The sequence below is a fragment of the Artibeus jamaicensis genome, unplaced genomic scaffold, assembly GCF_021234435.1.
Source record: "Artibeus jamaicensis isolate MK-2021 breed Jamaican fruit bat unplaced genomic scaffold, CSHL_Jam_final contig_384, whole genome shotgun sequence".
Taxonomy (NCBI): Eukaryota; Metazoa; Chordata; class Mammalia; order Chiroptera; family Phyllostomidae; genus Artibeus; species Artibeus jamaicensis.
In genome coordinates, this window is record NW_026521810.1 from 10,741,782 (window position 1) to 10,765,100 (window position 23,319).

General features: G+C 57.8%; 2 protein-coding genes across 2 annotated transcripts; both read right to left on the bottom strand.

Annotated features, from left to right (window-relative positions):
- Positions 1-3,341: 3,341 nt before the first annotated feature.
- Positions 3,342-13,387, bottom strand: ASTL (astacin like metalloendopeptidase). Its single transcript, XM_037146176.2, has 9 exons — positions 13,321-13,387; positions 12,587-12,712; positions 10,767-10,828; positions 9,438-9,528; positions 8,651-8,768; positions 7,730-7,911; positions 5,367-5,448; positions 5,122-5,276; positions 3,342-4,728 (listed from the first exon to the last, which is right to left on the bottom strand). Exons 1-9 carry the CDS (start codon positions 13,364-13,366, stop codon positions 4,322-4,324), a joined length of 1,269 nt encoding a protein of 422 aa, XP_037002071.2. The 5' UTR covers positions 13,367-13,387; the 3' UTR covers positions 3,342-4,321.
- A 3,687-nt stretch (positions 13,388-17,074) lies between these two features.
- On the bottom strand, positions 17,075-19,184 carry DUSP2 (dual specificity phosphatase 2). Its single transcript, XM_037146173.2, has 4 exons — positions 18,726-19,184; positions 18,491-18,612; positions 18,020-18,239; positions 17,075-17,923 (listed from the first exon to the last, which is right to left on the bottom strand). The coding sequence occupies exons 1-4, from the start codon at positions 19,111-19,113 to the stop codon at positions 17,709-17,711; spliced, it is 945 nt and encodes a 314-aa protein (XP_037002068.2). The 5' UTR covers positions 19,114-19,184; the 3' UTR covers positions 17,075-17,708.
- Between the last annotated feature and the right edge of the window lie 4,135 nt (positions 19,185-23,319).

Sequence of the window (23,319 nt, forward strand, 5' to 3'; positions counted from 1 at the left end):
GTGGCTCCCTGTCCCCAGCTGTGCAGTCCGAGAGCCCTGGCGGCCCAGACGAACTTGGAAAGGACGACTTGTGCCCTCTCCAACCACACTCAGGTGGGGGCTGGGGCCGGGGCAGGGGTGGGGGGTGGGGATGAGGTCCAGACAACACAATCAGCAACAGCCTTCGTCTCTGGCCCATTTTCCTTAAAAGGCCAGGCCTCGGGGCTGCTGGAGAAACCGAGGTCAGAACGACTTTTCTCCCTTCACTGCCCCATTCAGGTCCCCACTGCGGGGTTCTCACCTGAGGAAGCAGCCCCGGGTCTGCCCAGCACCAGGCCCTGCTGGGTACCAGCCCAGGTGGAGACAGCCAGAGCTTGTCTACAAGCGCCCAGGAGGCTCAGTCACCGCCCGGGCTGTGTCACCTGCTGCCACCTTTCAGCCCCGCCCTCCAGACGTGCCTCTGGCTTTGGGGGCACTGGGGGGCATTATATAACTGGATTTCTGTTCCTCTCTGCAGCTCTCCATCTCTTCCACGCCTTCCAGCTGCCCGTTCCACCCAGCCCGGCAGGAATCAGAGCCTCAGGCCACAGCAGGGCTTCCTTCAAGTACATCTGACTTTTCATTGCCATCCTGTTCTACCAGGCAGAGTTCAGATCCAGACCTACAAGCAGCCAGCAGCAGGAACTGCCTAGGGCAAGCAGTGGTCTGCCTCCCTGGCACCACCAGGCTACATGTTGGTCCCTGGGCGTGCCCTAAGCTCCCCCATCTCCAGTCCTTTTCAGGGGCTGTTTACTCTGACGGAAACACCCTCCTTACTCTCTTTCTGTGCTTGGTGGGCCCCGCTCTCTCTTCAAGGTACACTCATCTGTCACCATCCCCACAGACAGAAGGAGGTACCCTGTTCTCCACTCTCCTTGATTCCATGCACACAGCACCAGTCTCCCGCTGAGAGCACTGTTCTGAGATGGTGTCCAGTGGGTTTCCTGTGTCACTCCCTCCATCAGAGCAGACATCCTGTTGAATGGTGACAGGCAGCTACCAGGCAGGTAGGGGGCCCAAATGAAGGTGCCCTCAAGGGATGTCCTTGGAAAGGGGGGCCCCATGGGCAAGGTGACCTGGTACCATCTTTCTCAAAGAAGGAAGTTGTTCCACCCCTGGCTGTAAGAATACAGCAAGAGTTGTGCCATCTTTGCTGGAAGCCCTGGACTCTCTTCTGCAGGCCTGAGAGGTGAGACTGGCCCCAGCTCCTCCCAGGCCAGGGCTGTAGCAGCACAGCGCCCGCCAGGACGATCCTCAGACCACCCTGTACGGCCCGACCTCACCCCTTCCCAGACCCTTGAACAGTGCTCTCTGATGTCAGTCGGTCATCCCCCTCCCTCCACCACACTCACCTAACAACAGCCCAACCTTGGTCAGAAGTAAATTCTGACTTTCTGCCTTTGACCAAGTGGCTGCCTTTTCCGGACAGAACACTCACGGCATTGACTGGCCTTGCTTTCCATTCATGACCACAAGTCTGCAGACTTTCCTAGAGCTTGGTTCCCTCTGTTCAGAATCAGCTTTGCTTTTATTATCCTCTCCCCACCTCTCCCACCCACCCCTGCCCCTTGGCCTCTGCCCCTAAGCTGTGGCTTTGCCTCACACTCAGGAGAAAGTGGAAGCCATCAGATGGGATCTCCAGGCTGTCGGCCCGCATGCTCCCTGGTCCACTCATTCCGGTTCCAGCAGCCTCAGACGACACGCGCAGCCCTGGAGCCCCCCCCTCCGCCTTTGGTCCTCAACCCCTGCATCCAGTCACTGGTGTGAGTTCCTCAACCTTGAAAACACACTCCAATAGCACCCACTTCTGCCCATTTCCGCCACCCCAATGGCACTTGCTTGCACAACTGCAGTGGCTTCCGGCTGTTCTCCTTGTTCCCATCCATTTTCCACAGAGCAACAGAATGGCTTTTAAAAGATTAAATCAGACCTTATCACTCCCCTCCCTAGAGCCCTTCAGCAGCTGCTCCCTGCTCGTCCCAGAGAATAAAATCTCTCCTCTCTGATGGGCCCGGCTCTGCCTGCTCCCCACTCTGCATCCCCCAGTTCGCACAGGCCCCACACACTCCCTTCCCGCCTTTGCACTGGCTGTCCCTTCTCCAGGCTCTCACCGGGGAGCCGCATCCTGTCATTCAGGTCTCAGTTGAAATGCCAGCACCAGAAAGGAATGCTCCCTACCCCACTGCAGGTGCTTTTTTTTTTTTACCTGCCTGTGTACCTTCCATCCCTCTCCCCACCCAAATAAACATAAAAACAGAAATTCTGTCTTGCTTACCACGCTATTCCCTGTGCCTACAACAGGACCCACCTGGCACCTAGTTCATGACAGATGTCTGTTGACTGAATAAACTGATCAGTGAGTCCCCATAGCCATGTGGTTGGGGGTCGGAGAACAGGTCACAGACCCTGGGATGGGGTGGCCAGCCACCTGGGCTCTGCCTGGTTAACACCCTCTCAGGGGCTAAACCAGGGCTGGGTAACCAGGGGCAGGGTGGGGCTTGTGGAACAGGTGTAGGCTCAGAGCTGGCTTAGGGAATGGGCTCTCTAGAGATAGATAGGTGGCTTCATGGGGATATGACACAGCCTCGTCCCTACCCACCCCCAAAGAGGAGGAGGGGTGCTCTTCCCCTTGTACCAGCAGGTTCTGCCAGCCTTACTTCAGTCACTGGAGGGTGCAGATTCCAAGACCAGAGCCATAGTCTAATGGAGGCACGTGATGGGAGGCCTCTGAGAGCTGGGAGGACCTCACTGGACACAAAACATGTCACCTCCTCCAACTGATGTGGCCATCAGGAAACCCCAGGCCAGAGGCAAAGGCCTGGCTCAGCCACTCAGACCTGAAGGTTGTGAGGCAGGCACACCCATTTCCTCACAAATGGGGGGGGCACCGAAGGTGATGTGTCTTAGGGTTGGTCCAAAGACTTTGCTTAGCAGTCTTCTAGGGGAGCTGTCACTTGCTGGGAGCATGGCCAGAACCCCAACTCACTCTAAGTTCAGGTACCTTCCCCCATGCCTGGGAGCAAGAACAACAGGACAGCATTTCCCCCACGTGATCCTCCACAGAGGCTAATGCTTGAGATCAGGGTCCTGTTTGGTCTCACAAAATCCTTGCCCCGAGAGAGCCTGAGGGCAGATGCTCAGCATCCTGAGTGTGCCCACATGTCCCCTGAGGCGTGCAAAGGCCAGGCTCAGCCTGCACTCCCCCTCTGGAAAATGGGTATGACCACCTGAGGACCGGCCCAGAGCAGTGAGGAGCTGCAGAAGCACTCATGTGCACGTGTGTGTGCGCGCGCACGCATTTTAGTCACCACAGCACCCAAAGCCTGGAGCAAACACCCGGCTTTATTTCTGCCTCCAACATCTGAGGTACCTGGCACCAGTGGGACAGGGCATGGGCTCCTGTTCTCCCCCACCCCAGGTCACAGAATAGCACCACCAGAGGGCTCCTGGTGGGCTCGCAGGCACCCCTGGAGGTGTTTTTTGCTCCCAGAACAGCCCTCCCTGGGAAGGCCAGGAGCTGAGGACAACTGGAGACTGGCTGAAGGGGGGCAAGCAGGGTAACCTGCCCAGCCTGTTGCCACCTTTTAGGGCCTCCTGTAGCCACAGGGGAAGGAAGACTCCTGGAAATAGCAACGCGGAGTGGTAAGGAGCTTCGAGTTCTGTACTCAGGGTCCTCACGCCTCTGCTGCCTTTCCCACTGTGCATGTGTAGAGGGCCCCAACCTCTTCCCTGTCTCCCTGTGGTGACACCCCCATGACTCTGGAGCCTTCCTGAACTTCGGGGGAGGGAGGTGGGCTCAGAACCTCCTGGGGAACAGGGCAGCATTCCCAGCCCCCAGGTATCAGGGACAGGAGGCTGCTCCCACAGTTCCAGCATGGGGCTCCCCTCAAGGCCTGGCCCATAGGAGAGGTGGGGGCAGTGCCATTAGTTCACACTGGGGGACTGGGCTTCAGCTACAGGAGGACTTCCACAGCCTTGAAGGCTAGAATCTTTTTCTCACCCCTCCAAACCCCTGTCCCTGGGGCATGTCACCTCCTAGTCCCAGCATCCTCCAGGGCTGAGGGAGACATGAGAGCAGGCAGAGCCAGGTGTTCCCAACAGGCCTGCCTTCCCCGACAGACCTAGATGGTCCCCCTTTGTCCCCAGGAGCCCTTGGGGAAACATGGTAGGAAAGGAAGGGGTAAAGGGAGAGGTGTGGGCCTCAGACAGGGAGGCCAGACTGAGGCTGGAAGACAGGGGTGTCACCCAGAGGGGCCAAGGGTTGCTTGACCCAGCTGCTCTGGGTTGAAGATGCCCTCCCCACTTAGGCACAGAAGCCACAGTCTTGACCTCTGGGTCTATCCTTGAAAGGACCCAGAGCTGGATTCCCCAAAGCAGCCTGGATAGGGGCAGGCTGCTCTTCTGCTTCTAGAGACAGCACTAGGGGTACAGTGGGCCCTTGGGCCTGCCGGGATGACTCCAGGGCAACACCAGGAGCACCTGCCCCAGCCCTTGAGCCTGTGGAGGAAACTGAGGCTTGAGGCCTCTGTGCAGAGGCCTCCACATCGAACTTCCGCGGGGCGGGCGCCTCCCACTCCAGCGGGCTCTCGCCAGCTCTGGAGTCTCTGGGGTTGGGGCTCCTGGACTCTGCCAACAACGCCTCCAGAAGCCGCTGCAGGTGTGGTCCAGAGGCAGGAGTGGGGCTCCCACCATCGCCATGCGCCTGGAACCCTGGGGCAGAAAAGACAGGTCATGCCCCGGAACTGCAGTAGGAAAGTGTGGCCCAGCTGAGGAGAGCCGGAGCTGTCTTCAGTGTTATTCACAGGGATGTAGCTCCTCTCATGGAGGTGATGGCCCACTGTGCTCCTGCTGAGTCCAATACCTTCCAGAAGTTTTAAAGGTTTTCTATTTATGCGTAAGTCTTACATACATCTGGAATTTATTGCCACATGATGTGAATTAGGAATTCATTTTTTAAAACAGGTAACTAGTTGCCTTAGCCCATAGTTGTCCCTCCCTGCTCACTTCTGCAACCCCATCTCCCACCATGTCACCCTCACTGACACCACCTCGGTACAGGGATCTTCTCCAGGTTTCTCGAATCACCCTGCCCCTGTCACTCACCTCTCCCACGGGGGCTGGGGCCACTTGCGCTGCAGTCGTAAAGCCGGAGGACCCGTGTGATGTCTGAGGTGCTCAGATTCCATCGCTGGCCAATGTGGACACTGGGGTTCCAGAGCGGTGTGATGGTGGGCAGCCCGCGCCGGCTGAAGGCGAGCCTGGAACCCAGCAGGCAGGGGTCTGAGTGTGGATCACGGCGAGGGCCGGCCAGGCAGGGCAGAGGGAGGGAGAAGAGGGAGGGGCCTCACCTCCCGTAGTGCATCACGGATGAGTAGTCGTAGGGCGCCAGCATGTTGCTGCTCCGAGATTTGATGAAGTTGATTTCAAAGCCTGAAAAAAGTATCAATGGGGAAAGCGAATGGGTGTGGGGGTGTGGGGGTGTGGGGGTGTGGGGGTGTGGGGGTGTGGGGGTGTGGGGGTGTGGGGGTGTGGGGGTGTGGGGGTGTGGGGGTGTGGGGGTGTGGGGGTGTGGGGGTGGGGACAAGGGACTTCCAGGAGGTGAGCTGAGGGGCTCAAAATGACAGCTAAACATGCTTCTTCCCACCCCTCTCCCCCCAACGGGCCCCTGGTCCTGTCTCTCCTGTGTGCCTTCACTCTTACTACCCCTGACCTGGGAGGGTCCACACCCGCACCAGGCCTCCTAAGCATTTCCCACCTGTCTTATCATCTCACGCTCACCTTGTAAAAGACTAGTCTTTGTCTCCCTTGAAGCCGCTCCCTCTCAGAGTGCCTTGGATGCCCCTGCCCCCCAAGTGAAGGGCCTCCTCCTCAGCCGGTTTTACAGGCCTGCTAGCCCATCATCTGCTGCGCTGAACCCCCACTCCCCACAGCAAGCCCAGCTGTTCTAGCCTCAAGCCAGCAGCACCCGCGCCCACGTTCGGAGTCTAGCACTCCCCCGTTGGCCAGAGCGCCCACTTCTGTTATGTCACCTGGTGCTCCGGGCCTGGGGAGGGCAAGGCTCCCTCCCCTTCTCTCCTGTCCTTCACAGTGAGCCTCGGAAGGGAGAGCCGAGCCCTCTGTCTCTGTCCCCCCCCCCCCCCGGGGCCGGAAGCCCTGCTCCAGTCCCAGCCAATGGCAGGCCCTCCCCCTTGTCACCATGAATCAAATGGCATCCCAACTCCTGCCTAAAACGTCCGCTCCTAGAGAGTGCGCATTTCTTCCTTAAAAACAAACACCCTCCAGTTGGTAAACAATTCGAAACAGGTAGTATATTCATCTGGTTCAAAAGTGAAAAACTTTCGATTCAGTGTCTCCCACTCCACCCCCTCCTGAACACCCACATCCCCAACACCAGTTAGTTACTGCTGATAGTTTGCATGTCCTGGCAGGGTTTGTTGGGTACCTGTTAACCAAATGCAAATATTCTCATTTTTAAAGTTCTGAAGCAAGTTTCCCCATTAGGGTAGCAGGCGTTCTCACCTGTTTTATTGTTAAGAAACAGTTCCTGAGTCTATTAGTGCTTTTCAGTTTCCTGGCTCACTAATTTCTGCTTTTACCTTCGTTAATTCCCTCCTGCTTTCATTTTTTCTGAACTTGGACTGAGATGCTCACTTTGCTCTCTGCCTGTTGATAGAGTGGTCAAGGCACACGGTGTCCCTAGTCCCTGCTTTCGCTGTGAACCGTTGGCTCTAATGCGTGTATTAGAACACATGGGTTTTCAGGAGCATTCCATAACCACGTGGAAGGGGTACAGTCTGTTTTCAGGGTGCAGAGTCACCAGCACCCTGCACTTCCCTAGACTGATTCTGATCCCCAGTGTCCACGCCCTGAGCCCACCCTTCTCAGACTCCAGGACGCTGGTCTGCCTCAAGCACACGCAGGCCTGACCCCCTGCGGCAGCAGCCCGAGTGCCTGTGCTGAGTGCCCTCTGCCTGCTGGAAGCCTCCAACTCCTCCCTCTTCACCCACACCCCAAACTGAACTCCTGACCATGCATCTCTGCTCCCCATCTCTGCCAAACAGTTGTCTGCTCCTAACACCTCCTGAACCAGGCTATCCCCCCCCCAAGAGGGCAGGGTCCCCCAATGACCGGGATCAAACCTGCCATGCCCAGCCCTGTTCCCAGCACACAGGCATTGGTGTACTGGCCCACTCCCCGGACCAGCCTCCCCACACTTCCTTGGTCCTCCACGCCCACCAGCACTCCCGCAGAGGCACCAAGCGCCTGAAGCACTGCCCTCAGCCACCCATCTGACACTGGACACGTGCAATCCACTGCCTGCAGGCTCTGCTCAGCTCAGCCCCGCCCCACCCACATGGCCAAATGCAAGAGGGACCGCTAGCTGGGGTACAATGAGCAAGGCTCCTGTACCCAGCGACCCATTTTCAGGTAATCGCCAGTGTTCACGAGGAGAAATGGTGATGCCCCCACCTAGGGCGCAAGACTGCAGGTGGGCAGGTGAAGGCTTAGAGCTCAGAGCAGCACCATCTGGACCACTTCCCAGGCCTCAGAGAGACAGGCGCCCCGCCTTTCCCAGGGAAGACAGGCAGATGGCGGGAGAGACGGGCAACCTCTTCCAAATAGCCGGGTAACTCCTCGGACCCTGGGTCAAACCTGCAGCCTTCTCTCTGGACTCCTCGGCCCAGCCCGGCTTGTGCAGCACCTGGTTTACCTGGGAGGATCTCATTCCAGTTGACACGAATGTAACGGTCCCGGTCAGCACGTGAATGTTCATGCCAGAAGCCGAGCACATGCATGAGCTCATGCAGGGCAATGCCCGGGCCCCTCTGGAGACAGGGGGGAGCCAGGGACACCACCTGCATCCCTCCACTGCGCCCCACGCTGGAGAAGCACCTGCAGGGCCATGAGAGAGAGCTGGGCTGGCACCAGCCCAGAGAGAGCTAGAGCAGACCCAGCCCATCCCCTCCTCCCTAGTTCTGGGATAAATGAGACAAACATGGAGTCGCCACCTGGACTCCAGTTCCAGGCTTGCTCTTCCCAAGTCCCTTCACTGCCCGGTCTTCTGTGAAATGGATGTACTGAGCCCCATTACCATCCTGGGTTACAAAAAGGTGGTAGGAACTCAGAGTAACATGGGTCATGGACGCAGCTAAGTGAAAGTACCCATTCAGCAGGGAGATGTGAATCAACGCTACCACACACATTAGCTAAGGCCCCTGACAAGCTAGGAAACAGCATCACCCTCATTTCAGAGAGAAGGTAGAAGCTGCTCTGAAGTCGAGGGCTGCCTGGAGTCAGGCAGTTCCTGCATTGTGGACCTGCATCCAAGGCCAGCACTGTCCCACCAAACCTGCACTCGCCTCCCAGACCGTGGAGTCTCCTAGGGATGAAGGCTTCATAAAGGAGGGCCGAGCACCTAACTCCCTCTCCCCACTTTCTGCCCTGAGCACTATAGGTCCAGCTCACATCAGGCAAGACACTCAGGGGGAGCGGGGGTATTTGGATCTGGGCAGACAGGCCCAGAAATGGGTTTCAGACAATGGCTTAGTTCATTTCAGGCTGAACACAGGGGAGAGCTGAGGAACTCACCTCGCATGTGCGTACACAAACACACACACCCAGGGGCACTTACCCAGACATGGGCATGATGGAGATGAAGTCTCTCTGGCCATGGTAGGCAACAAACCTGATGCATGTTAAGCGCTCAAACTCGGCAAACGCCTGCAGGATGACCTTACGGCTGGGCTCATCTGGGGAGGAGACACCTGGCTGAAACCCCAGCCACACCCCCAAGAGCCCTCATGGCCCCTGGAAGTCTGTATCCAGGGCAGGGAACGAAGCTTCAAAAGTCACTCAAATCACCCACCTGAAGTGTCAAGAAAAGGCAGCATGATCATGTAAGGGGAAACAGCTGGGCTCCAGACAGAGGCCACTGTGTCCCAGCCACTTGGTCTCAGAATGGATCAGACAATCCCTTGATGTACCTTATCAGGTCCTCCAGGATCTTAAGCCCCCTTCCCCAGCTCAGGGGGCCCCAGGAATAAAAGAGCTTCTGTGTCTGTGAGGCTTCTATTTGTTTTGTGAGTTTGTTACTTTTTGGTTTATATTCCACATATGAGTGAAATCAGGTGGTTTTTGGTCTGGCTTATTTCACTTAGCATGATACTCTCAAGATCCATCCACATTGCTCACAAATGCAAGATATCTCCTTCACGGCTGGGTAGCATCCCATTGTGTATATGTCCCACGCCTTTATTTTTAAGGAGGGTGCTTCTGGGGAAAGGGCTCTTTGGGCAGTGCTGAGAGGGGGCCGAGGGCATGCACAGGAAGAGGAGAAAACCCAGAGAGGAGCGCAGGCTGCAGGGAACAGGGGCGGGAGCCAGGAGCGGGACGGCGCTGAGCTCCTAGTAAACACTCACCGTATTTGCTGGAGAGCAGGAAGGGGACCTCCACCACACCCCCATTTTGGGGCCACTTGTTGCTTGTAGCTGACAATAGGCGGAAGGGACTCTAAGGAGAAAGGGCAGATTTCAGGGGCCCCCGGGGACACATACCAGACAAGCTTTATGCCAGTGTGCCACACCTCAGACCACAAGAGCCCTGAAGATGTAAGTGGCCTGACAGGCACGTGACGGTGGGGAGGCCATTAAAAATAGGGTAAAAGCTGCAAAGCCAGCCACGTGAATGGTAGTGTATAACCCAAATGTTTGTTCTGTATAACACGGAACTTGCAACTGATTCTAGCAAGCCGATAAAAACAAAACACTCTGGAGAGGTTGGCTAGGGGTCCCAGCACCCCAGGACGGCCTAGTTCAGAAGTAGAGCCCCACCAGCAGCCCCTCCATGGAGCACAGCAGCTCCTGAGCACCCTGAGATTGTGGTAGAAACATAGCGCAGGATCCTCCCAGGCCAGTGCTAAGGCAATACCCTTGGCCTTGGCAGCTCTAATCTGCGCCCCAAGCAGCTCTAATCTGTTCCTCTGCCACCCCAAACCTTTTGAAGCACAGGCTTCACAGCACCCAGCATGTCCTGCCCCACTGGCCAAAGGTTTTACTGGATTCTGCGCTCTTACACCCCACACTCACTGGGTAGAGGGGAACAGGGGCCTCAGGGGCCTCGCCTGGCCTGCCTGCCGGGCCGGGCCTCGGGGGTTCCCACCCAGCCGGCCCTGCCTCTGCTATGCTGTGCCATCTGCAGGCAGCTTCCAAACCACAGGACAGTCTTGCTCTCACCAGGTCACTGTCTTGTTCTAGAGCTTTCTGCCATCCCCAGTCTCCTGAAAGGTGGCATTGCTCTCCTGAAAAGAGTGTTCCCTTCTCCACTGGCTATTCGCCCCAATGCCCACCCATCCTGCTCCCATTCTGACTCTGAGTGCCAACCCCTGCCAGGGTGGTGTCTGCCTTACTCCTCGTTCCGTCTTCCCCAGACCACCAACACGTCCCTACGACCCCACCAGCCTCTCTGCCAACCCACGCTCTGCTCTCCTTTCATTCTCATACTTCCTGAGCAACTCCCTGGGCAGAATACCAAGCTGGGTCTTGGGGGAAAGCCCCCTCCTCCGAGAAGCCCGCCCAGGAAGGTAGCATCAGGAATGCATTCAGGCCAGCTATTCCTAATAGAACATTCACGCTTACTTTTGCCAACAGGTGTCTACCAAGTTGTGAGCAACAAAGAGATCCCTCCCACATGACACCCAAGACACCTGAGGACAGGAGGAAGCTCGAGTTCACTTACACCTACTCACTCACCGGCCGGAGGATGTCCCCCTCAAGGAGGAAGCTGTTCTCTGGCGTTTCCTCGGGAATGAGCCCTGGGAAGGACGGGAGGGTCGTGTGAGCCCAGGACCCCCAGAGCACATGCTCTGAGAAAAGCCTTGCAGAGGCCCTGGCTGCCAGATCAAGCAACGGCTGAGTCTATCCTTCCTCCAACTCTGGAGCCAGAGCCCCTCCAGGCGCTGAGGCTGTGTGGCCTCGGACAAGTCACACAGCCCCTCTGAGCCTCAGTCTACTGAGTGTGATGCTCCTCAGCCTGATCACACCCTTAGCTCACTCAGAGGCGGTCCATGTCCCCATGACCTCCACAGTCCCCGGTAACTCCTGCCTCTGTGTTGGAGGCCCTCTGCTGCCTGCACCCACCCCGGCCCAAGCCACATTCCCCAGGGCATGTCCTGGTCTCTGCTGTCTCGCCTTGTGTCCCATCTAGTTCCTGCCCCTCTGGGATTGGTATTCAGGACCCTTTTGGTGGCAAGTGACGGCAATATCAGCCGAAACGACACAGGAGGAGAGTGAGCACTGGCTCCAGGGAGCCCGGCTCTCCCCCTCTCCCTGCCTCCCTCTCCTTCTCCGACTCCATTTTCTGCCACAGCTGCAGCCCTTCCCCATAACTTCTATCCAAACATCCGAGCCCCACCAGGGATCCTGGGAAAAGGCCTGACACCCTGGAGGAGCCTGAGGGTGGGCTCCCTAGAAGCAGAGCCGGGCTGGGAGCCACCTGGAAAGAGTTTCCCTGAGAGACAGAGCAATGCTGAAGTCTGGGGGAGGGTCGGGGGTGGGGGGTGAACGGGGCTCAGCGGGAGGGCAGCCTCGGCCCGCCCCTAGGGGAGGCTTGGGCTCCAGTGGCACTATGGTCTTGTCCCACCTTGAGGCAGGGGCCAGACCCATGTACCTGGGAGTTATGGTGGACCCCCAAGAGCAGGGAAGGGAGCAGCTGCCCAACATCTCCGGCCGAAAGCCTTCAGCTGCATGGCCTCAGCAGCCAGCATTTCCAGCAGCTGGGACCGAGTGCTTCCAGCTGCTACAGGAAGCTCATGGATCTGTAGTTGTCTGGGCTGCCAGCAACAGTAGCTAAAAGCTTTCTCTATCGCATTTAAAAACCAATGCCAGGAAAGCCTCAGTTTGAGTCTGGCTACCTCCAGACAGGTCAAAGTCACCAAAAGGTGGTGTCCTGCCACACTCCAGCTCCAGCTCAGCAGTGCCGGGGCTCTGGGCCAGCTCAGAGAGAAAGAAGCGAGCAGAACACGTGGTGACTACCGCACCCGGGTCCCGTCCCCCAGGGCAAGGCCACTCCACTCCCTCCAGGAAAGCTTCTAACATCCGACCCCCAGCCTGTGCTTCCATCAGCGTGGACCCAGCACACCAATATGTCCTCATTCTCCACCGGAGACCCCGGTTGGGGAGGCCGTGGGGCTCGTGCGTCACTGCCTCTGCACCCCCGGCTCATCCCCGCACACCTGCAGGCCACGCAGCAGCAGGTGGCCCACGTTTCACACAGCCACTAACAACTGAGCTGGGCACCAGGTGCAGAGAGCCCTGTACTTTTATCAGGCCATTTATCAGGCCATTTGTAAAAACCTACACTTTCCCCTTCTTATAAAAATAGTAAGCAGTGGAGAAGGTAGAAAAACAGACTTGGAAGAAGCGGAAGGTAGAGCCCCTCCTCTAGAACCCTCGAGTAAGCCTCACGCTTCCTGCCAGCTCTTTCTGCCTGCCAGAAAGTTAGCACAGTTCTCACCACACCCCTTAGTCAATGTCATGCCCTGGCACCCCGCAACAAGACACAGCGCCCTCACCTTGGTTAATAGCAGGGATGTCCTTGTCCCAAGATGTCTGGGTCTCCTCAGGGATCAGGTCTTCCGAGAAGCTGCTCCCACAGACTTCTGTGCAGGTGGAGGCTGCGGGCGCTCCTAGGATCAAACCTGGCCCAGACACAGGGCCCATGGTGCCCCCATTGTAGGAGAGGATGTTGGAACATGGGGTGGGGGTGGGTGAGCCTCCTCTAAGGGAGGCCTCAGGCAAGGAGCCCTGGCAGCCTGCCTGGCCGCCTCTCTCAGCCACTGCTGGTGCCAAGCCCTGGCCTAGACAGCTCTGAGGAAGAGGCTCCCTTTGATGGACGACTGAGCCCGGACTGAGTGAGTGGGTGTGTCCGAGGTAGAGGAGGCAGCAGGAAGGAGGGGCAGGGGCGAACCTCAGGCTGCAACAGGAGGACACAGTGAGGGCTAGCCTCCGACCCTGCCCTAAGGCTCCCTTTTCAGCCTAGGCCTCGACAAGCCTAGCCCCGCTGGCAGAGCCAGCAGAACCAGGAGTCTGGAGTGCCACAGCTTCCAGGCAGGCCCTCTGCTTCCTGGGTCTTCAGGAGGCCTCCCCTTGGGGCCCCCAGGAGCTGACTCTAGGAATATCCCTGAAAAGCCCATTCTTGAGCCATTCAGACCCATTCAGAGCCCTGCAGGCTCCAGCCACACCCTCGGGCCTCTTCCAGCACCTCTTCAGGCTGGAGCCAAAATGGGAGGGTGAGGCAGCTGCTTACCTGGCAAAGAGAGCAGACCCAGCACCCAAGGCCAGAGACGCCCCATGCTTTCGCTGTCTGCGGTGGGCCCGGTAGTCCCAAAGCAAGCAGGAGCTGCAAACCAGACAGGAAGAGTCAACCTAATGACAGACTTAGTGCCAACCCCGACCCTTAAATAGCAGCTACTGCAGCCCTCACCTGCAGCCCCTACCCAATCAACTCCATCTGCAGACCCTCTCCAACCAACTCCTCCTGCAGCCCCTCCCACTCCTGCCTGTGCTCCCCACCTGTGGACTCTGGGATTCTGCAGTCCCTACGGAAGGTGCAGGAATTTTACACAGTGGGGTTAACAACAAATCCCACTTTACATCCTGGTCAGGTCCTTCCTGGACTGGCTAAAGTGGATGAGAGCAGGGAGAAGCTGGGTACAAGGCTCCTTGGGGAGAGGTATCCTGCTGAGGCTGTGCCCCTGCTGAGGCCCCCTCCCACCACCAGGGGGCAGAGAGGAAGAAAGATGCTGGGGCTCAGCACTGGGAGGGACCTCATCCTCCAACGCAGGGAAATCCTTTTCCTGCTTCTGCCTGTGCTGAGATGCGGGGGAAAAGCAGCCCGAGACCCAGAGGCTCCCCCAATCTGTCTGTGAAGGAGGGAATGTTCACTACATTTTTATAAGCTTTGATTTCCACATACATACAGAAATGGATACAATCACAAGTGCAGGAATCAGAGAAAGTTCACAAGCTGAATGCGTGGTATAAACAATGCCCCAGAGAAGCCTGCCATGGGGAAGGGGGAATTCTCGGATACCTAGACCATTGCATGGGTGCTCCCGTTATCCCCCCAAAACAGCCTTGCAGAAACAGCTGTGCAAATCAGCATTTAGACCCACTTCACAGGTCCAGAAACTAAAGCTCCTTGTCCCTCTTCTTGCTCCCCTGAACCCCCTCAGCCTTTCAAGAGGTCTGTCCTCAGAGTGTGGTCATCACGGGTCTGCCTGGATTAATCTCCTGGAGGCTGAGGATTTGGGGACTTCAGTGAAGGGAAGCCACAGCACCAAAGATGCTAGCTATTGTCCTCAAGCACCTCTCAGCATCCTGCTCTGCCTGCAATCCAAGGTATCTCAAAAGATAGGACTTGGCCTTGGCTGGTGTGGCTCAGTGCATTGAGTGCCGGTGTGCAAACCAAAATGTCGCCGGGTCCATCCCTAGTCAGGGCACATGCCTGGGTTGCGGGCCAGGTCCCCAGTAGAGGGTGCTCAAGAGGCAACCACACATTGATGTTTCTGTCCCTCTCTTCCTCCCTCCCTTCCCTGGTCTCTAAAAATAAAGAAAGAAAATCTCTTTTTTAAAGATAGGAATTATATCATAAAGAGAAATGATGAAGATAGATGCCCTGGCTGCCAGGCAGTCGTAACACATGGAGCTGACCCTTCAGAGGAGAGAGTTCAGTAAAATCATTCTAATAATTGATAATCATCCTGCTCAGGTAGAAAAACAGGTTCTGAGTGAAGAAATGCAGCGCGTCTTGAGAACATCGTGTTGAGTGAAATAAGCCTGTCACGCCGGGACCATGCTCTGCGATCCCACAGGCATGGAGTGCAGAGCAGTCAGATTCCTGGACCAATGTACCGTGGCGGTGGGCAGGGGCCGGGGAGGGAATGGGGGCTGCTGTTTAATCGGGGCAGAGTTCACTTTGGCAAGATGGGAAAGTCCCGGAAATCCACTGCACGGCAATGCAAACACGCTTAAAATGACCAAACCGTAGCTTAAAAATAGTCAAGATAATAAATTTTGTTGTATATTTGTTACCACTGTTAAAGATTTAAAAATAAATAAAAAGGAAGGAAGGGGAGGAGGAAGAGAGAGACAGGAGGGGAGGGAAGAAGTGCAGCTTGTTTGGGAGACAAACTTACAAACCTGGGGACAGGAAGGTGGAGTGGTTGCGTGGGGTGGGATGGGGTGATGGAGACAGGACGGGGCGGGGTGGGGGTGAGAGCATGGGGTGGGTGGGGGCCTCAGCCACCAGTCCCGCCTCGTGTAAGGTGAGCCCTGTGATGGGAAGGCCCAGTGACTCCTCAGGGGCCCAGATGCCACTGCCATCCCAGATGGGCGTGGTGTCAGGGGCAGGTCCAAACAAAAGCCCATTCAGGACCCGAGGAAGCCCTGACAGCCACCCCAGCTCTGCTATTCTCACCAGAGAGCAGAGGGAACAAGGCACCAGGGTGCAGGCTGGTCACTCCTGAGTCCGCCCCATGGAGCGGGTGCACATCTGTGCCAGACTCAGGCACAGGGTCAGCAAACCGTAGGCCCTGCCCTCGGAGCCATCCTGCTTGGTTGAGAGGCACAATGCACACCTGAAAACTTTTGCCTCTTGGGCCATCAGGAGCTAACATTTCCCGAGCACCTACTATGTGCAGGTGCAGGAGCTTCATGGAATTCATGTGTGTCATTCTCAATACCACACTCCCAATGTAGTATGTAAATAAAAATAACCAAATAGCCAAAATCTTTTTTTGAAGATTTTATTTATTTTTAGAGAGAGGAAAAGGGAAGGAGAAAGAGAGGGAAAGAAACATCAGTGTGTGATTGCCTCTCACGCAGCCCCATACTGGGGACCTGGCCCACAACCCAGGCCTGTGTCCTGGCCAGGAATCAACCAGCAACCCTTTGGTTCGCAGCCTGTGCTCGATCCACTGAGCTATACCAGCCAGGGCCAAAATCTTTAAGAAAAAAACTCCCCTGCCCCACTTGGGAGTGCCTTGACAGGCACTCCAAAAGCCCCAAATCATAGAGAGCATTCTACAAGGTGACCCTTGAGCGGCATTTGGGAGAACAAAATAAAGTTAGTGAGATGCCACACGCACGTCCAAGGGCCAGGAGAGTGAGAGCAGAGGCTGAAGCAGGCTCAGCTCTCCCAGAGCTGAACTCACAGCCACCACACCCCTCCTGCAGGCTAGGCAGGCACTCTCCGCTCGGGCTTGGCTGGGCCCCGTCTCACATCTCCCAGACACCTCGTTCTCTTTGGACACCCTGGACTTGTAACCAACACTCAGTGAAGACACACTCACTGGGTTGGCGTGGAGAGCAGTGAAGCCCATACCGGGTGACAGGTACTCAGTACCAGACACCATACCTCATGTCTTCTGGGGACGAGGAGCTGTGGAGCAGGGGCTGGCATGAACCCTAGCATGGACAGGAATTCTGAGGCCCAGGGCCCAACCTGGGAATGTGGAAGGAAGAGGCCATGCTGCCCAACTGGGGGCAGGTGGAGTAGCCTGGCACATGCACACAGCCACGGGGAGAGCCACACACACAGCCACATGCAGATGCATCCAGGAACATAGGACCACCCATGCAAATGACACGTAGGTGTAGGCAGGCCAAGAACAAGACACCCACACACCCACAGGACAGCCACATACATGGGCACGCTTGCGTACACACACACACACACACTTATCCACATTCTCCAGAAAGTAGGTCAGAGCAGGGCAGCGCTGGGCTGTTCTGAGTGCTGGATGCAGCCTTTCCCCACAGGACCAGTGCCTGCAACAGGAGTAGGTTGGAGCCAGTGTCCAGAAACCACCTGGGAAAGGCCACCAGCAGCACAGGAGAGCTGGGGCCCAGAGGGCACCTTCTGCCAGGCAGGGCGCACGTCCACCTTCCTCCTCCAGTTTCCCAGGCACCAAGTCACAAGGAAAGGTGAGCTCTAATTAATAAAGAGCTTTTGAGCATATCCCCAGACACTGACTTGATACCAGATGCTTTAGAATTGGTTTTTTTAAACAAAACAATATTTTATTGACACATCCTCCAAGTTCGGTATAAATATAAAGTGCTAAGTTTCCAGCCCCCGCCCACAGGGCTGGGAGGAAGTAGGGGAGGGAGTGTTAAATGTCAGTTGAACACAAATAACTTTCCAGCGCCAACACGGGCGTGAAATGCTCAAATACACACACGCAGGCGAGAGGCTCACACACAGGGACACGTCACTTCCTCGAGCCCAGCTCCCCAGGAGCACAGGGCTCAGGCTCCGGGCCCTGCAGTGAGCCACCCCCAGACAGGGCTCCTGGTTGTCACAGCTTGTTCCTTGGGCCTCAACACAGAGGTGGACCAGTGGATCCATGGGTGTAGAGTCCAGTTAGTTTCTGCCAAAGAATGGGGCTGGAGGGCACAAATTCTTCACTCTTGTCCCGAACGAGGGCCAGCCTCAGACTCCTAGCAGAAGAGCACCAGGTAAGAGAATCCGGCATTCCTGTACTTCCAGCGCCCCCACCTGGGGGCTTTCCAAACTCCAAGGAAGGGGCAGCTCTGCCTGAGGTAAGGGGCACTGTGAGGCCCAGAAAAAAAGCCCAGCTGTCCCAGGTCAGCTCCCCAGGAACCCGGGGCCGTGAGTACTGCTGTCCTGCCTCAGTGACACAGCACTTGAGTCTCAAACTGTAGCAGCTGCCCCATGAAACTGAAGTTGGGGGAGATGACCCCCCGGCGTTGCTTGACAAAGTCGAAGGCCTCATCCAGCCGCACACGGTGGCTCTGTATGAGGTATGCCAGGCAGATGGTGGCAGAGCGGGAGATGCCAGCCTGGCAGTGCACCAGCACCCGGCCCCCACTGTTCTTCACTGAGTCTGCAAGGGAAACGGATGGACGTCAGACGGGAAGCTGGGCAGGAAGGAGACATGGCCCCGGTCCCTCCCTTTGGTGCCTGCTGAGGCCCCTCATACCAATGAAGCCTATGGCCTCCTGGAACCAGGCGCTGATCTCCACCATCTGGTTGTCCTCCACCGGGATGCTTTTGTAGCGCAGAAGGCCCTCAAAGTGGTTGGGGCAGCTGGCGGAGACGTTGAGGACAGCTGTGATACCACAGGCCTGCAGCCCCTGCAGATCCGAGGAGTGGCTGCAGCTGCCCAGGAACAGGTAAGGCAAGATCTCCACCGGGCCACCCTGGAGGGACAGCGAGAGGGGCAAGGTGAGGTCTGCTTCAGCCAGGCCTGGAGGAGCCCTGGGCCTGTCCTGACCAAGACCAGGCTCTGGGATATGAGGATACCAAGGGACACACAGAGATATAACACTCACAAATACGCATGTTCCCCTCAAAATCCCAAGTTGGCTGCAGACACCCACAGACGTGCATGGGCCACCCATGCCAGGCACACACTGGGATAGAGTGACAAGGTGCCCTGATCTCAACTCACCTGGTCATAGAAGGGAGCCCTGGGGTCTGAGCGGCTGTTTTCTGCCAGAGCAGGCGGTGTCGCTGGGGCGGGGGACTCAGAGCACAGGTCAGGACAGCAGGCCTGGAAGGCGTCAAAGCCTCCTGCGGGGAGGACAGAGGGAGGGTCAGCGGGGAAAGCCAAACAGAGAGAGGGGAATACCAGGCCAGGCGGGGCGGAAGGAGGACCGGTCGGGAGAGCTGGGCTGGCCGCTCACCTCGCAGGAAGCACACTGCCGTGGGCCCGGCAGGAGTCTCGTGCAGCAGCGCGGCCAACAGTACACGGGCCGGGCAGTCGGGTGGCAACGTGGCCAGCGAGGCGCCGGCCTGGTCCAGCACCACCGCGCGCGCCAGCTCCCCGCGGGCCAGGCGTGCTCGCAGCGCGCGGTCTGGCAGCAGACAAGTGAGGGCTGCGGCGGGCGGACCGCGCGTGCGGCGGCGCAGCATCGCGTTCCAGGGAACGGGCCGCGCGGTGCGCACGTGGCGCCGGCAGAAGGCCAGGAAGGGGCGGCAGTCGAGCAGCAGTGTGCGCTCGGCTTCTCGCGGCTCCCGCAGCAACGCACTCAGTGCCGCGCATTCCAGCTCCTGTGCCTCTTCCAGCCCCATAATGCCCGCCTCTTCCTGCGCTTACCCTCCTCGTCCCCTCTCCTCCCGCTACCGCTGCTCTACCCGGGGTCCCGCCGTCTGCCGCTGTTCGGTTGGCAGCCGGACCTTAAGTAGCCTGGCCCCGCCCCTCGGGTCACCATATAAGGGCAGAGCAGGAAGGCGCCGGTTCCGCCCCCGCGGCCTCGCGCGCGCTCAGCCAAGATTGGGGGAGGGGTGCGCTGGGGGAGGACAGGGGACCAGCTCTGGGAGAAAGATTTTGTGCCTCGGGCAGTGGGGTCCAACCTACCCTCGTTCGCGCTGCGGCCTTGAAGAGTCGCTCAGTCCTCAGGCTTCTCAAATGCACATCCCCCCTCCCCGGGGACTTCGGGCAGCGCGGGCCCTGCTCTGCTTCCTCTGCCCTTCCTCTTCCCTCCTAGGATGTTCCCCCAAGGAATTTGTTACAATAAAAGCTGGCGTGTGCCCTAATGGTTTCTACACTTGAGGGTTCACGGCCTCTTCTACTAGACCTTGGGCAGGAGGGGATTGATTTCTCCTCCCCGTGCCCCATTTCATGGCTGAGACCGGCACTCAGGGTTAGTGGCCAAGCTGGCTTAGAAAATGGTCCCCAGAGACCGACACCCTGGGCATCAGGAGGATCCCAGCCTGGGGGAGTGGGAAAAGGCATGGGGCCCATCCTGAATTTCCAGTTATGAGCCGGCAAAGTCTTCTTCCCCAGGAGCCCAGGGAAACCCCAGGGGCCCAAGGCAAAGCACTTCCCCAAGTCGCAGGCCAGCGCTGAAGGGGAACTCTGCTGACGAGGATGGGCTCTCCCCAGGACCTCACGGGGAATTTCAGGAGTGGCCCCAAGGGGAAGAAAGGCAAGAACTACCAGAACCAGCCTCCTTCAGTCCCCCATCCCCCACCCCCAGGCTCCCTAGGCCTCGGCAGACCCCAGGACAGGTGGGAACCTAGTGCTGCTGCTTCACAAGGCCATGATCAGGAAGCAGTGGCAGCTCTCAGAGACCACACCCCTTCTGCCCACCCCCACCCCAGCTGAAAGCCCTGGGGCCGGATGTGGTGAGCCCCAGGTGTGTGTGGGGGAACTGAACTCCAACGCAGAGAAGTTTTGGTGGGTAGGTACAGTGTCCCGGAACTGGAGCTGACCCCATGCTCAACCCCATCCCAACCCCCTCAGCCCCCTTGTCCCTGAGTCACTACTCTGTGCCCTTTGTAAGCCTCTCCAGCTACCCTCTACTGTCCAGACCTTCTTGAAGGACTACAGCTAGGACCCAGGTACACTCCCCAGCCCTCCACTGGGCTTGATGTGTCTGTGTGTTGGAGCGGATCCGCATGAAATTCCACTGTGTTCGAGAGAGCTTGCTGTGGGGGAGAAGGGACACAGGTGAGAGAAGCCCCAAGGACATCCAAGAAACTTGGGGTCACTTCACCCTCTTGTCCCCATCAGCAACATGTGAGCTCATAATAGATCAGCTACTTGTCCACAGTGGTTCGAAGGCTATGAGGCCACGCCACCGCGTGAGCTCCTGCAGTGGAGGGGGAGCTCTTCCTACCCGGCCAGTCTGGAGGCTGATTCGGCAAAGCCACAGCAGAGCCGGGGAGTCTGGGCCACAGATCCCAGAGTCCGATATGGGCCTTATCCTTGGCATCAGCTGGCAGGTGACTTAATGGCTCAGCTGGCAGAGGCAAATTATAGAGCACATGAAAGGACAGTCAGGCCCAGGCTTGCTGACCATGGGGCTGGTGTCACCTGCTGTGCCGGGAGCCCTGGCCTTTCAGCTCCTTGGGCTGGGGGCGTGAGGACTGGCCGGCTGGGATCCCGGCTGAGGAGGAAAGCAGCTCGGCAGCGTGGGAGCTCCAGCCCTGGAACCCACACCTGGCCGGGCCTCTCCCGCTCCTGGGGAGAGCAGGGCGACCTTGCAGAAAGTCACCCGTGGGAGTCAGGGAGCATTGCTCTGGTGTCGAGGGCCCGAGTGTGCTGCCCGCCACTCGGGCCAAAAGCAGGGATTTCTGCCTGTGGTGACTGCATGGATGTCACCCCACAATGCCACTTGCTTTGGGGATCGCCCTTTTCAGCCCTGGAACCCGAGCTCAAGGAGGCCTGACTTTGCCGTGAAGGAGGCGCTGTCCTCCCCCATTCCCAAACTGGGGGAGCCCCCACCCTCATAACGGGGCGAAAGCCTGAGGCCTGGGGAAGAGAACGCAGCCCACATCCCATCCTACTTCTGCTCTGACTAACGATCCCCCAACCCTTGGTGAGTCATGCCATGGTTGTCTCGTCCCTCCTGCCACCCCCTCGAGGACCGGCACTTGCCCTGGCAGAGGCGGTGCAGGGCTCTGGGCACAGGTGTGAGGAGCGGTTTCATTAGACCTGAGGTCCGCAGGCCGCGGGCCCTGAGCGAGGACCCTGCGCACATCATTAGGTGGTGAGGGATGTGCTGGGCTCACGCTCAGCTTTTTTCTTTTTTTAAGAAATTAAAATACCCAGCTGGCCCTGCTCAGTTGGTTGTGTATTTCTGCAAAGTGAAGGTCAGTGGTTCTATCCCTAGGCAGGGCACATGCCTTGTATGAGGGTTCAGTCCCTGGTCTGCGTGTGTAAGAGAAGAAAACAATGTTTCTCTCTCACACTGATGTTCCTCTCCCTTCTTTCTCCCTCCCTCCCTCTCTCTAAAAACAAATAAAATCTTAAATGAAAATACCCAACTGGAAGACAGTATCGTTCAATGCTGTTCTTTGTGACTGGCTGGCTCAGTGCCACTGCCCACCTTCCCACCTTCGGGACCCCTGGTCTTTCCCTGGCCCACCGCGCATCCCAGCCCCCTGCAGCCTGGTTTTCCCACCCACGATCACACCGAGGTTGCCTCTCTTGCATTTCCCTTCCTTCTTCCAAGCCCACACCTCCAGCAGATGCCCCAGGGAGGGAGGCAGAAATGAGTGGTGTGGCCACGATCCACGGGCCAGGGCAGGTGTGGAGGGAAGAATGATGGGGGAGGCCACCCCCAGCCCAGCTCTGGGAGTGAGTCAGGGTGACGTCAGGCTTCCTGTGCCAGGCTTCTACCAAAACAGTGCAGCGGCCACCCCCACAGGCTCCTGCCAGACAAGCACAGTGACTGCACGCCCTGGGAACACAGCCCACCCACGGCGGGGAGGCCGGGCGGGGAGGAGGGCTGTGACCGCAGCACCCAGCCCTCAGCGAGCGGGCTCCGTGGAGGGCCTGCGTGTGGCTAGGGCAGCTGGAGTCTGCACACATGGGGTACATGGTGTGTGTGCAGGCAGGAACACACTTGGACAGCCCCACTGGACACGGTGAGTGTGCCAAGAAGCAAGTCTCCAGGTGGAATGGCTTTGAGGCCTCTCAAATATTTGCTTTTTCTCGTTTTAACAGACAGGCCCGGTGCCTTCCCCAAGCATCCATTCCAGACCATGCAGCCTTTCTGTTTATTCATTTCCTCAGCCCCTCACTCGAAAGTGCAGTGTGCCCCTGACTGCGGTGGGTGCAGGGGACACAGCAGTAGAGCCCAAACCACCGCCCTTGGGGCGCTGACCTCACTCATTTTGCAATTACGTTGCACTCATGACAAATGAGACTAGTTATTCACCTAGAGTGCTCAAATAGTTTCCTTTTAAAATAGGTTTGTAACAGCTGAGGGGAATGGTACAGATGGCACCCAGAGGTGTTACTCTGTGTGATAGGGTGGGAGACACTAGAGTTGGGACACGCTGCCAAGGAGAGGCCCCTCGGCCTTGTCCAACTTCGGCGCAGAGCCAGTCCACGGGGCCTGGTTCCCCCTCCTGCTGTGGCCTCCCGTCAGGAGTGGAGGGGGAAGAGGCCACATCCCTGAGGAAGGGGCCCTGGGGAAGCCGGTCTTGTTGCCAAGTCCAGAGCTGACTCCTCCAGTCTGTGTCCCTTCCTGCTCTGTGGTGTGTCTATTGAAGGGACCTGGGCTTGGCTGTGCCTCTGGATTGGCCTGGGCTTGGGGCTGGAGGAGACCCCCTCCCCGGTCTCTTCCCTCGGTGCGTACCTGTCCTTGGTACACTGTGGCCCCAGCCCACGGCAGCAGTGAACCAGCCCACTCCCACCCTGTCAGCCGGGTGCCCCTGGCGCAGATCCAAGTGGCCGAAGAGGAAGAAGTCATTGCTAAGGAAGAGCTCTGTCACGAGTGTAATAGTTGGGAAACAGGTGCAGGATCCTCAGAAAAGTGGCCACTG

Bases quoted from the DNA above. Each gene is read 5' to 3' on its own strand.
- DUSP2 (XM_037146173.2), bottom strand. From the start codon at position 19,113: ATGGGGCTGGAAGAGGCACAGGAGCTGGAATGCGCGGCACTGAGTGCG. The intron at 18,240-18,490 runs GTGAGTTGAGAT...CTGTCCCTCCAG, and splicing joins GGGCTCCCTTCTATGACCAG to GGTGGCCCGGTGGAGATCTT. The intron at 17,924-18,019 runs GTATGAGGGGCC...TTTCCCTTGCAG, and splicing joins GGAGGCCATAGGCTTCATTG to ACTCAGTGAAGAACAGTGGG.
- ASTL (XM_037146176.2), bottom strand. From the start codon at position 13,366: ATGGGGCGTCTCTGGCCTTGGGTGCTGGGTCTGCTCTCTTTGCCAG. The intron at 12,713-13,320 runs GTAAGCAGCTGC...TGTCTGGGCCAG, and splicing joins GGGTCTGCTCTCTTTGCCAG to GTTTGATCCTAGGAGCGCCC. The intron at 7,912-8,650 runs GTAAGTGCCCCT...ATGGCCCTGCAG, and splicing joins TCCATCATGCCCATGTCTGG to GTGCTTCTCCAGCGTGGGGC.